The sequence below is a fragment of the Malaclemys terrapin genome, chromosome 3, assembly GCF_027887155.1.
Source record: "Malaclemys terrapin pileata isolate rMalTer1 chromosome 3, rMalTer1.hap1, whole genome shotgun sequence".
Classification (NCBI taxonomy): Eukaryota; Metazoa; Chordata; order Testudines; family Emydidae; genus Malaclemys; species Malaclemys terrapin.
The window spans coordinates 94,682,414-94,696,929 of NC_071507.1; the positions used below are offsets into that span (position 1 = coordinate 94,682,414).

A 14,516-nucleotide genomic window follows, 5' to 3' on the forward strand; every position below is an offset into this window, starting at 1 on the left:
GGCGAGGGGTCGAGCCGGCCCCGAGCTGGGAGCGCGGATACAGCGGCTGTGGGCAAAGGAGCAGGAGTTGCGGGACACGCAAGAGCTGGCACGTGCAGGTGAGAGACCCCCACCCCCACTAACGGCCGAGCGCGCATGGCCCCGCCCCCTGGTTCTGGCCCCGCCTACCTTGTCTGCGGATACCCCCCGCGCGGACACGCAAACTCCAGGTGCTGTGACTAAACTTGCTGTGTGCGCGCGCCTGTGGCTGCTAACTCCGGGGTTTGTCTACACGGGGAGTTAGTTCCTGATTAACTCCGGAATGAAGAGTGCCTTATTGCATTTTAGCTTAATCCAAATCAGATTAAGGCACTTCTGTTGCAGAATAAGAGCGTGCACACAAGGAGTTAATCAGCAATAGCTGTTCCACTTTAAATTCACACTTTACCTTAATCTGAAATAATTTCTCCAGTATCAGTGAGTGTTCACTGGGCTTGTGTTCCTGACGGTCCTGTCTAGGATTTAAATCCCCTCGGGGATCTGGGCCATAGTTCCTGCGATTGTTTTCATTCAAGTGAAAATCACAGCTTTCATTTTTGAAAAAAGTTTCCAGCCTTCGGGGATGCAGAGAAAAGATTGCAAATGTGAACCTTAAAGGTGCCATAACAAGAAAGCAAATACTAAAATTACTTTTAGAAAAACTAATGTTTTTGAGGGGCCTGACTCATGATTTTTTAATGTTTGCATGTTGGCAGTATTGTGTTAAAATGTGCTAGCCAATGCAGTCTAAAAACATTTACCTTATCCTAGTGTGTGCAGGCCCAAAATTAATATTTTCTAACATGGTATATTTTCCCCAGACTATAAAAGATCATAACTGTCAGTTTTCATATAGATGATGGGCTAAAATTTGCTTGTATAGGCTCTTCATTGAACAATTACAAATGAAAAGATTTAAATAGAAATAATTCAGCCATCTCCACCTGGCAATCATTTGACTTTTTAATCATAGGCTATGTCTGTGCTACGGGGATGATAGTGGCATAGTTTTGGCGGAATAGCTATGCCAGCATAACCTCATAGTGTGTAGATGCAGCCTACAGTCATGGAGTAGGTTTTTCGGTTGCTGCAGAAACACTTCCTTCCCCATCAACAATAGCTAGATCCACACAAGTATTCTTCCATCAACCTAGCTGTGTCTAGACTGGGGATTAGGTTAGCATAACTACAGTGCTCAGGTGTGTGGATTTCTCACAGCCCTGAGCTCTGTAACTATGTAGAAATAAGTTTTAGTGTAGCTCAGGCCCCTAGATTGTTTTGTTGTTGTTGTTGTTCTTAGATTATTTTGGTTGCATTAGTTATTTCACTGCAAAAAGGTACCCACCTTTTTTGGCAGTGAAGATATAGCCTTAGACCTCATTGTCACTAGGAAAAATGTGTATTTTAACGTTAAAATCCTAGTGTAGACAAGCAGTTGTACTTTAACACATTAGCTGATTGAGGTAAACCATAGTGGGGAGCCTACAGTTTACTTGACCAACTAACATGTTAAAACTAAAAATAACGTTGACTACACTAGGGTTTTAACACATGTTAAATTAATTTGTTAAAAGCATACCTTCTTTTCTAGTGACAGTAAGGCCTAACGGGGCTTTTGGCTGTGCTAAGATAGCTTAATCAAGTTATCGTAATTCAAAACTTCACCTTTTTTTGCCTATTAAGATATGGCCCTATAATTCACAAGGGGTAATAGATATTACATTACCCACCTTGTCTCTCTAATATCCTGGGACTAACATGGCTACTACGCTACATGTAATGGGTAATATTCAGTTTAGTGAAGAGTGCCAGTTCAAGGTTTTACACACTACTTAAGCCTTTAACATGAGGCTTACGTGGTGTTGAGAGCCTTTCTATAAATGCAGATCACCAGCTTTATTTAATGATCCATCCTTTAAACATACTTGCAGGTCAATTTAGAATTGGACATGTGTGGGAAATAATGATGTACCAGTAACTGGACAGTGCCCAGCATTTCCCTTCTAGACAGAGAAAGATAAAAGATACATCTACTTTCTTAATCACAATAAAAAAAAGCATTTATTGCAAATCAGTTTTGAGTCCATCCATCCTTGTTTAGAGCATCATCTGGTCTTTTGAGTGTGCATGACAATTTATGCTTCTAACCTGCATTAGCACATCTAGCAAATAGGCAAACACCACTTTTTTGCAAAAAGAAGAACAGGAGTACTTGTGGCACCTTAGAGACTAACAAATTTATTAGAGCATAAGCTTTCGTGGACTACAGCCCACTTCTTCTTTACCAGTGTTCCCTCGGAGGATATTTTTATTTTTCTGAGGCTGGCAATGTAACAGAGCATCTTTTCTATGTTACTCTAGGCTTGTTGTGTCAAAAGATTAATTCAGACTTAAACTCGGAAGCCATCAGAAGTAGCAGGGGAGTGAAAGGCTCTCAGCGAAGAGTAGCAGTGCAGCCGAAGCAATTCAGTGTAGAGAGCAGACTCATTGAAAGAGATGCTCTGTATCTACTAACTGAACTGGGGAGGGAAGGTGTGTGTGTTTGTGTAACGCACACCTGCTTAATCTATGCTGATACTGTTTCCTTATCCCGCACTGTGTTCAAGCAGCAGACACTTGAGGGTATATCTACACAGGTGTAATTGTAGCCCAGGTAGACATACCCACACTAATCTACCTAGCATGGATAACAACAGTAATGAAGATGTGGTGGCATGGACTTCAGTGCAGGCTAGTCACCAGAGTACAAGCCCACCAAGGACCCTGCGTACATACTTGAGCTAACCTGCCCTGAAGTCCTTGCTGCCATGTCTTCAATACTATTGTTATCTGTGCTAGCTGGATTAAAGCTAGTGTGGATATGCCTACTCAAGTCACAGCTTCTTTTTCTGAGTAGACTGTACACAAAGAGCCTTCTCCTTTCAGTGGGGTCAGAGGGTTCTCTTAAGAGATTGTTTTGGGTGTGGTGTTTTGTTGTATGTGAAACTGTATTTGGTAGCCTAAGGGCATGTCTACACTGGCAAAGTTACAGCAGCGGCAGTTACAGCGCCGTTCAGAGAGCACTGAAGGGAAACCGCTGTTGTGTGTTCACACTGTCAGCTGCCTGCGCAATAACGTGTTCACACTTGCGGCACTTGCAGCAGTATTCACAGCAGTGCACTCTGGGCAGCTATCCCACAGAGCACCTCTTTCCCTTCTGCTGCAAAGACTTGTGGGAAGGCGGAGGGGATCGTGGGGCATCCTGGGTACTGTCCCAATGACCCGTGATGCATTGCTTCGCATCCCAGAAATCCCTTAGCTTCCATCTGCCTTTGGCGCCGTCTTTCAACGGTTTGTGTACTGTGCACCCTGCCTCTTCAGGCTGCAGGAATGGATCCTGAGCTGTTGACCAGTATGCTGCTCGCTCTGACTAACACGTCACAAGTGGCAGTGGAGTTATTCCTTAAACTACAAAGCAAGAGGAGTGCGACATTGTTCTCGCCACACGTAGAAGGTACAACATGAGATTGTTTGTGGCATTCACAGAGGTGCTGACCACAATTGAACGCCGCTTTTGGGCTTGGGAAACAAGCACTGAGTGGTGGGATCACATTGTCATTCACGTCTGGGATGACGAGCAGTGGGCTGCAGAACTTTTGGATGAGGAAAGCCACATTCATGGGACTGTGTGATGAGCTTGCCCCAGCCCTGTGGCACAAGGATACGAGAATGAGAGCTGCCCTGTCGTTGGAGACGCGTGTGGCGATTGCACTGTGGAAGTTGGCTACTCCAGACTGTTACTGATTGATCACTAACTAGTTCAGAGTGGGAAAGTCGACGGTTGGACTCGTGTTGATGGAAGTGTGCAGGGCCATTAATCGCATCCTACTCCGAAAGACCGTGACTCTGGACAAAGTGCGTGACATTGTGGATGGCTTTGCACAAATGGGCTTCCCTAACTGTGGAGGGGCGATAGATGGCATGCATATTCCAATTCTGGCACCAGACCACCGAGCCACCAAGTACATTAATCACAAGAGGTATTTCTCAATGGTTCTCCAGGCTCTTGTGGATCACCGTGGACGTTTCACAGACATTAACACAGGCTGGTACTGAAAGGTGCAAGCATCTTTCGGAACACTCACCTGTTCAAGAAGCTGCAAGCAGGAACTTTCTTCCCGAACCAGAAGATCACCGTAGGGGAAGTTGAAATGCCCAAGGTGATCCTGGGAGACCCCGCCTACCCCTTAATGCTGTGGCTTATGAAGCCATACACAGGGCAACTTGACAGCCACAAGGAGCGGTTCAACAGGCTGAGCAAGTGCTGAATGACTGTTGAGTGTGCTTTTGGCCATTTAAGGGCTTATCTACACTGGCAACTTTCTCACTCAGGGGTGTGAAAAATCACCCCTCCCCCCCCGAGCTCAGCAAGTTTCAGCGCCGTAAAGCGCCAGTGTAGACCGTGCACCAGCCAGCACCGGTAGCTACGCCCCTCGTGGAGATGGGTTTTTTAGAACGCTGGGAGAGCTGTCTCCCAGCGCTCTGCTGTGACTACACCAGCCATGTTAAAGCGCTGCTGTGGCAGCACTTTAACATTGCCAGTGTAGACTAGCCCTAAAAGCCCACTAGTGCTGCCTCCGTGGGAAGCTGGACCTGGCCAATGACAATATTCCTATGCTAATAGCCGCATGCTGTACGCTCCATAATATTTGTGAAGGGAAAGGTGAAAGCTTCACTCAGGGCTGAACCCCAGAGGCTCAGCGCCTGGAGGCTGAGTTTGAACAGCCAGAGACCAGGGCTATTAGAGGGGCGCAGCGCGGGGCCATAAGGCTCAGGGATGCCTTGAGGCAGCAATTTGAAGCTGAAAGCCACTAATATTTGTTGCTATGCACGGGATTGCAGTGCTTGTAATGCTAGGAGGTGATTGGTGCACATGATGCAAGAAGGGGGTTTAACATAGTTGTATGTTGCTTTGCAGTGCTCTTTTTACTTTCACTTAATAGAATGAAGATTGCTTTCAAACAAACACAATTATTTTATTAAACGACAACAACCGGAGGAGAGAGTCAAACAAAAAAATACATCAGCAGTGAGGGGGATAGGTGATGGGAAGGTTCCAGAAGGGGGAGGGGTCCCGGGATGGCTACAGATTTGTGGATGTCCTGGGATCATATCCAGACTTCTCCTTTGGAGTACAATGAAGCAGATGCTGTACTTCAGCAAGGCCAAACTGCAGAGGGTGGGTGTTGAGTGCAGTGGGTAGTGGGAGTCCGCAGTGCTGGACTGTGAGGAGGGAGGAGTGGAATGCTGCAGTACAGACTGGAGCCAGGAGGTTGATAACAGTGTGTTGGCGGTGTGTGTGGGAGTGCATGGGAAAGAGTTTTGCGACAGCAGCTGCAGGGGAGGGCGGGCACGGAGCTGCTCGGTTTGAAGAGCTAGTATTGCCTGGAGTGTGTCTGCTTGGCACTCCATAACGTTTAAGAGCCAGTCCGTGGCTTCTTTCTGGTGTGCCACGTTCTCTTTTCGGTCCCTCTTCTCACTGTCCCGCCACTCCTTCAATTCCTGTTTCTCGGCGGCGGAGTGCATCATAACCTCACGCAAAAAGTCCTCCTTCGTTCTTCTTGACCACTTTTAATTCTACACAGCCGTTCAGCCGCCGATAACAAAGAGGGAGGCTGGGCTCCCAAGGTCATCTCTGTGAAGTTTAAAGGCAACATTTTACAGAAGCAGTATTGTTTGCAACACTGATTCAGTGCTTTAAAACACAGCCAGTACTCTCACGCTATCTGGCTGACCCCAGGCAAGCACACATGAGCCACAAGACCTCCAAAATGATGAGTAGACGCAGGGACAGGGTAAATCACTCTTTCCAGACCCTGCTGTACATTGGGCATGTGGCTCTGGGGGAGAGCCAACACTATGGGGGGGGCCTGATAATCATTCCTGTCCCCACACTTTCCACAGGATGTGATCATTATGGAAGGTATCTTGAGGGTGACCAGGGAATCAAGGGAGGGTCTTCTCCAAGCCTGCAGCTTCCGCCTGGCCCCTATGCAGCTCGCCTGTGTGCAGCAATCCCCCCACACTCCCGCCTCTCCATGACAGCACAATGGCGCGGGAAAGTTACTGTTAATGGGGCAAGAAACAAAGCAGCTCTGCCGAAGAACCTGCGGCAGTGAATTGCCCAGTATCTCCACAAGAGTTTCCTGGAGATCTCTGAGGGAGATTCCCATGAAGTGAGGGAGTCAACCAACAGCCTTTTCCGCCACTCAGACTAGGCATGCGGTGGGAGACAAGCCTGCTTTCTGCAACCCTCCTGCCCCCAACAGCTCGCTTCAGCAATTCCCAAAATCAGATCCACTTACCTGGGGCCTCCTCTCCTGTTTGTGCTTCGCCAGTCTCCGACAGCTGTGACTGCCTAGGCTCCTCCGGGATAGAAAAGAGCTCCTGGCTACGTGCATCTCTGGCCTCCGAGTCATCTTCTGCCTCTGGGTACCCCTCCTCAGCCTCGTCCAAGATTTCCTCATCCTGGCTCGGTCCACTCTCGACTGGCACGCGAGCCAACGAAGTATCCACAGGGGCCTTCGCAATGGAGGTGGGATTGCCGCCGAGTATCACGCCCAGCTCTTTGTAGAATCAGCAGCTCGTGGGCACAGCACTGGCGGTTTGCCTCCCGCGCCTTGTGGTAGGCATTCCGCAGCTCCTTCACTTTGACCCTACATTGCAATGTGTCCTGGTCATGGCCCCTTTCTGTCATGCATCGTGAAATCTGTCCATAGGTATCATAATTCCTATGGCTGGAGCGCAGCTGGGACTGAACAGCCTCCTCTCCCCAAATGCTGATGAGGTCCAGCAGCTCAGCATTGCTCCAAGTGGGGGATCGCCTGGTGCATGCATGGCCACCTGGAAAGATGCACTGAGACGACTGCATGCATCACCGGGCAAACAGGAAGTGGACTTTCAAATTTCCAAAGGAATTTAAGGGGTGGGGATGACTGTTGGTCATCTGAGAGCAGGGCAGTAGAGTTCAAACCAATGACCAGAGAAGTGAGAACAGGCATTGTGCGACACCTCCCGCAGGCCAGTCACAGCACTGAAATCGCCATGGTGTCAACACTGGCACCACAGCGCTGTATCCCTGGCGCAGAAAACTCTACGCCTCTCATTGGGGTGCTTTTTTTTAAAAGCACTACTACAACTGTGCCGTTTCTGTGCACTAAGTGGCTTGGTAGTATGTACACCTGGGGAGTTACAGCGCAGAAAGCTGTTTTACTGCGCAGAAACTTGCCAGTGTAGACAGGGCCTAAGACTAGGTAACAATGTTTTCCTGGCATAGCTGTGACGAGCCCAGCAATACTGGCAAAACCCTGTGTAGACATAGTTATATCAGCAAAAGAGTCCTTGTCATTTGGGAGGTCATTTAACTATACCTGCAAAGATCTCCTTATGCCCATATAAATTGCATCTCCAATCGGGGCTCTGCTGATATAGCTATACCAATATAGCTGTATCGGCAAAGCCTTTCTCCTGTCGACTGGTCCTAAAAAAAGCTTGTGTACAAATATTGGTAGTATCTAAAATCAAGCATGGTCAGGAATTTTACAGTGAAACACTATTCCAGTGAAATTTTTAATGATAGGTACACAATAGTTTTCAACTTTCAACATTAAATGTAACTTTTTTTAGCTATTATACATCAAAAACAAAAGGGCTTGTTTTTATATTGAAAAGAAACTATTGTTTAGAATTGTATGGTTTGAAAACATTTTTATGAGATGACTGGTAATGGGATATAAGGCCTTTAACTTCTGGGTTACCATTCAGAATCCAGTCAAGGTCAAAAGTGGCCAAGAGTTATTGCAATATAATGACAGATTTGGCCTGTGTGCTAGATAAATATAAGTAGTATTTTTAGTTCAGTGTCTAGTGTACTGGTGTAAGCTTCACAAAAACTACCACCACATTGGCACCATTCTTGAAGAACAATCAAGGATTGAATGGGCATGACAAATACAACAGTCCCCCTTCATTGCTAGAAGTGGTAACTGCAGGCTGTTTAAAAGTCTGTCTGGGGTGGATTAATTTATTTTAAGAATTGCTTGTATTATTCAAGAAATGTTATCTGTGCTGAGGGGTGGGGTAGAGGTGGGAATGTTGTGATACAACCAAACCCTTAGGTAAATAGAGAATTTTAAGCTTAACTCCTAGTTAGTTTTCACATTTCTTTCTGGAGAGAATAGAGAGATATTAAATAGCGTGGCTCTCCCCATATCTAATCTAGACAATACCAGAAAATACTATTAAAAATAATTATTCATCTCTATCACATATTATGGCAAATGTGGGGGTAGCCCAATGTGCAGCAAAGCACGGGATGGACTAAGGTCTAAGGTAATCACATATCATATTCTTCAACTTTTAATGACATGCAAAATATGTTTTTATTCAGTAAGAAGTGTGGTTTGTCATACAGCTATTGTGGAGGGAGGATTAATGAGATTGTGTAAATCATAGCTATTGAGGATTAACCCACTCCAATATTGCAGATGAGAATGAAGATTTGCAGAAGCTTGCAGAAGAGGAAATAGTTTCCTGTCAGGAAGAGATAACTGAATTGAAGCGCCAGGTATAGTCCTTTGTAAAGTAACCTCATATATCCGTCTACTATCCAAAGTTAAATGAGCACTAGCCAAATCCTGTCATCATTTACAACCATACAACTTCATTCAAATTAGTTTTTCATTTTTTATAGTTGATTGCTAGAAACATGGGATTGTGTTTCATTCTAAGAACTGCAAAGTTGACATATTATAAAATCACAGAAATACAGGGCTGGAAGGGACCTTGAGAGGTAATCTAGTCCATCCCTCCATGGACCAAATATCCTTAAACCATCCCTGAAAGGCATTTATTTGTATTTATAGAGCCCTATGTGGGCACTTCTCAAGAATTTCAAACTATAAACGCTAATAAGGCTTCCTCCGTTCTCTGGCTGCAAGAGAAACGGTTAATTAGTTCTACTGCTTATATATATGTGCCCAGGGCCTTTATCAACTGATCAGGGCAAATACACATAGGATCACTGTGAGAGTAGGCTATTGCTTTTACAAAAGACGTGTTTAAACTATGTAACTAGTTCCCACTTGTTAGTTTGTATAGGCATCTGCATAGTAGTAAGTTTCATCAAAATAATTTCCTCTGGAATGTGCACAATAACAAGGTAAAAAGCTATTGCTTTTTTCTAAATCTGATCTGTTAAAGAAAATTGATTAATTTTGCCACATGCTCATCCAGCACCAAAATGACAGTTGGTTTATATGTTTATTTTTTTGTAAACATACAAAAATTTATAGATTTACAGGAAGAACAGATAGGACAAAGATACATAGAGAAACTTTACTCAGTACAAGCAAGCAGTAATGGGTGGAAAACATTACAGGGAAGTGTTTGGTCCAATGTGTAAAATTGTTTTATAATGGCTATTAATGATGTATTTTCAGGTTTTAATATCAGTGCATTTTTAATTTGTGATTCAATACAAATTCACATCTCTCCTGATTTAAAAAAAAAAATAACAAAATAAAACAAAACAAAAATCCTCAACAACTCTATGACATACTTCCGAACTTTTTCAGTCATAGAGCTACTTAGTTGATAAGCTAGTATTGAGTTAAAAGAAGATCTCAATTTAAAAAAGACTTTCCGTTTCCAGATATTGGTCAGTGATTTCTGTAGTCTCCAAAAGCAGAGGCCTCTTCTGGCTAATGGAAATCTGTACAAGGTTTTGTTGGTCAACTTGAAGAGAGCCTTTCACCATCACAGATAAACACAAAAAAGGCTTTTCTCAACAAATGCACACTTGACTTGAGTTAGTCTTCAGGGAGGTAGTGTATTAACAAGAAGGGCACTGACTGGAAGTCAGGAGATTTGGGTTCTATTCCTAGGACTTCCATTGACCTACTGTATGACTTTGGGCAAGTTATTTCACTTATGCCTCAGTTTCCTACCTATAAAATGAGGATAATGATACTTACCTTCCTTGAAGTCTACAGATAAATGCTAGTAAGTATTATATACTCATGTATTAATGGGAGTTGCCTGGGGAAAATTATAGTACAAAAAAAGTAGGTTGAACTTAAACACTGAGTAGGGAGAAAGAGCATTAAGGAAACTACTTAGCTGGAGAATGTCAAGGAGCTACTGTAACAGACTGCAAAATAAAATGATTGACGGCTTGTATGACCTTTTCATACCATCTGAACATAGTGAAATATTTCAAGTATGCATTGAGGTGTCAGGGGAAGAAAATCTTAGAGTATGTCTACACTGGCAAGTTTCTGCGCCACAAGTTATACCACTTTTATTAAAACGCTGGAATTAAACCGCTGGTGCGTGTCCACACTGTGCTCCTTGTGATGCTGGAGCGCATCCACATTAGCAGCTCTTGCAATGGCAAAGACAGTAGTGCATTGTGGTAACTATCCCACTGTGCAACTGGCCGCAGGGTGCTTTTGGGAAGGGTTTGCAATGCCTCATGGGGCAGGCACAGCATCACATAATGCAGGTTTCCCAATCCCATTGTTCCAGGGGTATCCGACTACATTGCCAGCTGCTTTTCAACTGAAGGGGTGGTGGGGAAGAGTATGTGACAGGGAGTGTGTGTGTGTATGGAGGGGGGGAGAGAGACAATGTGTTGTGGGGGACAGAGCGTGTGTCAGCATGCTGTCTTGTAAGTTCAAACAGCGACAGGAAGCTGCCAGTCCTAAGGCAGGGGGAAACCCTGACATCAGCCCCCGCCTCCCTCTCTGGGTTCTCTGCACTGCAATCTCTCTCTCACACTCACACTCACACACACACACCCCTACCTACCTCTGTGTTCAACAGCGCAAGCATTCCACATTAATGGTTTGCTTTGTATCCCGGAGCAGATCAGCACTGCACACAACCGCTGTCAGAAACAGTGCTTTGAAAGGGAAGGGGCACATGTCTCCAGGGCAGCTGAGTTCAAAACAATGAGCAGAGTGGTCACTTGAGGCATTATGGGACAGCTCCGGAGGCCAATTACAGCGCAGAAAGCAATCAAGTGTCTACACTGGCAGTAGAGAGCTGGAGCCTCTGTGCAAATAGCTTTATGACTCTTGTCGAGGTGGTTTTTTTGCAGCGCTGCGACTGTGGAGTTTCTGCGTACAAAGTGGTTTGGCAGTGTTTACACGTCTGCAGTTTGAGTGCAAAAAGCTGCTTTACTGCACAGAAACTTGCTAGAGTAGACAAGCCCTTAAACAGGTAAAATGGTGTGTAATTTTTCTGTTTACAGATAGTATTGCATTTGATTCCTTCAGAAGAAACAGACAACAATGATTTGGTCATGGAAGTAACTGCTGGAGTTGGTGGACAGGAAGCCATGCTGTTCACTGCAGAGATATTTGATATGTATCAACAATATGCTGCATATAAAAACTGGAGATTTGAAATACTGGAATATTTTCCAAGTGAAATAGGTTAGTAATTAACATTCTAATAACTTGAATAGAAAAGTTGTATAGTTAAAAGCAATGTACTTACAGGAGGGTTTTGTTGCCTGCCTACAAGCACTTCACTTCCAAATTTAAGTAAACAGAATCAGTGAGCTGTTTTAATATATAAACAAGATTTTTCTCGATTTTTACTGTGAAACTGAAAGGATGAAAATCTATAGCTTCACACAATGTAGTTGGCGTAGCTTGAGAAAAATCAATATGAATTGAAGTTACATGTTTGGGGTGAAGATCTCTGCATACTGGTATATTTATATATTAAGTATATTTTTATTGATTTGGAAACAGTAGTTTTATATAGCTATTTAATATTCTTGTTTTTATAATATATTCATTCTGTTGTATTCTGAATGTTTGTTCAGTGCTCTGGGTGCTTTGGCACAAAAAGGGGCACTATTTAATTAAAATTATGTTCAGTGTCTAAGCTGAAATATCTTGAATTTATCTGAAATGTTGTCTTCTGCCAAATATTTTCTCATCCATTTAAGTTTTATTTCAGTAAAAATGTACAATAAAACCTCACTAATCTGCACCAAAAATGCACATGCTCAATATCACACATGTGCTCAATTGTAAATTCACCTGAACAGTAAGTTTAAAGGTTGAGCCATTACATAAACCTCATGATCTCCATTTAACCATATAACTCTTATGATAAAGGCTTAAATAGTGTGCAAGACCTTTCCCTGGAACTCTTCACTGAAATGAATATTACCCTTTGGGAATTATAGGGCCATATTTTAATGGGCAAACCTCGTACACATGAATTAGTTGTTGCATGCAATTGTACTTCTGAAAATGTAGGTCTGGTTCCTTTGTGAAACCCATCCTCTTCGTAAGCTAGACTGGTCACTTTCTGACTGTCGTAAAATCATCCTTGTGACTCCATCTTAATGAAGATCGGATTTATTCATTTGTATCTTTTATTCAATCTAGTAAAGTTAATTGTGTCACAGGATTTTTTTAAAAAGCAGAAATATTCAAATATATAAAACTGGTCTATGCTAAAGTCTTCTTCAGTTCTTTTCTCATTGTCAGCTGAGCAATTTGGACTGCTAGTTGCTAATGACTGTGATGAGCTCAAGTTTTCTATTATTTCAAAATCTCCTTCTAGAGATGTTATTGTTAACTGGATTAAGCAAATTCCCCAAGTGCTAATTCTTAAACATGCCAAGATTTATAGTTCAAGGACATCCATCAGGTAGACTAATTCTATCACAAGTAAACTGATTGTTGTGGTCAAGCATACCCAGTTTGCCAGTAAATTTTCTTTCCAAGTCACAGAACAGATGGTATAAGGCATTCCTGTGGGTATGCCTTAGGTGTGGGTGGTACTTTGTTTCTTAATCAAGTTAATTAATGTCCATTCTATTTTTTTATTTTTTTTTTATTTCCACATGCTGTGGTAGCTTCTAATTAAATATACAATGGTTTACTAAAGCAGATTAACTCACTAAAACGTTTCACAAAAGACATGAATGTAGGTTCACCAAATGGTAAACAAATAAGATGTTTGACATGTATAGCTTTAACATACATCTATTTTGGAAACATACAGACTTTTGGGATAAGACATGGGAAAGATAGAGAAGAAGCTGAATCACTAAAATCCATTAGAAACTAACTTAATAATCACTAATACCATAGTGCATTTTCAAATATTTTACTGTGATCATCAATCAACTTCCTCTTCAGCTTGCTATGTAGAAGAGATACTTATTTAGCTTTTTAATTAGAAATAAATGTGTTTAAGCATTAATATTATAAGTAAGCCTAAATTTTATGTAATTGAGCAAGAATCCTTGAATATACAGCAATAAATCTTTTACTCAGTCTGATGATGGCCATATTATACAATTGAAAGATTTCACAAGAATTGTTAGCATGGAGAGCGTATGTTAAAGTTTCAGATTTCTTTGGCAGCCATTCTTATTTAACAGACCTATCCAAACTGTATCTTGGATAGCTGTATTTATTAGTGTCGGTATTAAGTGGTGGATTTAACATACAGCATTAACATAATAAACTGATACATGCTGACAAATAACTTAAGCTATAAAGTTTGTTTAATTATGCATTGAGGTAACAAAGTGATACATTTACAAATTCATATAAAACCCTATTTTATTGGCAAGTATGGGTAAAATTTAAAAAGAAATCAGCACGATAGGTCAGATGGCTTTGTAAGGAAACAGGGAGGGAAATGGTAAGGTTGGCATACAGACCATTTGGGCGGGAAGGGGGAGGGGGTTCCCTACAGACTGACTTAATGGAATTAAAACATTTCTTTTTTGTGAGAAAATGTTAATAGAATATTAAGAGTCTGCAGAGAACAGCAATATTTGCAAACCCCTTAATTACAGTTGTCAAACACCAGTTCCACAACGTGGATCTGGCCTGCTGAATGTATTTTTGGTGGCCTAGATTGCATAGTCAGATTTCTGCACTGTTTTGGCTTTCATTTTAGAAAGCTTCTATCTAGCCCTTGAAGAGATAACCTAACATGTATACTGATGCAGGAATGGCTTTTAGTGATATGTACCTTCCCATTCCTATTAATCTCATTGGGTTTATCTCCAAATTCCAGTTGTGACACATTGTCAGCCTTAATTATTTCATTGCTGATAATTTTAGTGACTGGAAAGGGGTGGTTGGGAATTGAGGGTTTTTCCTATCTCTCAGCAGGAAAGGAAATGCAGAGAAAGAAGAAAGGAAGAGAAATACAAAAACAGGGAAAAGAGGTGGATGGGAAAGAGACACAAAGAACAAAAATAGTTGTGGTCCTAAAGTTGAGCAAATTTTTCCATTGAGTAATGCTGAATATGGCAAGATACTAACGAATAATAAGTAAGTTTGTTACTATACAGAGACCATATTCCACTCATGATCTTTTTGTAAACTTACTATTGACATCAGTGGGAGTTCCATGAATGGAGGGAGATATGTAGTTGTAAATATATATCATGGCCCACAGACATAATTTAA

General features: G+C 42.4%; 1 protein-coding gene across 2 annotated transcripts in view; it reads left to right on the plus strand.

Moving 5' to 3' along the window:
• The window catches only part of MTRF1L (mitochondrial translation release factor 1 like), a 21,510-nt gene continuing 6,994 nt past the window's right edge, over window positions 1-14,516 (plus strand). Inside the window, exons 1-2 of one of the 2 annotated variants that reach the window (XM_054022657.1) lie at window positions 1-98; window positions 11,312-11,495. In XM_054022657.1, coding sequence (XP_053878632.1) covers window positions 11,363-11,495 — 133 coding nt within the window. In that variant the 5' untranslated portion in view covers window positions 1-98; window positions 11,312-11,362. Of the gene's footprint in view, window positions 99-8,553; window positions 8,624-11,311; window positions 11,496-14,516 lie in introns of those variants that run through there. The other variant, XM_054022656.1, reaches the window with a different exon arrangement.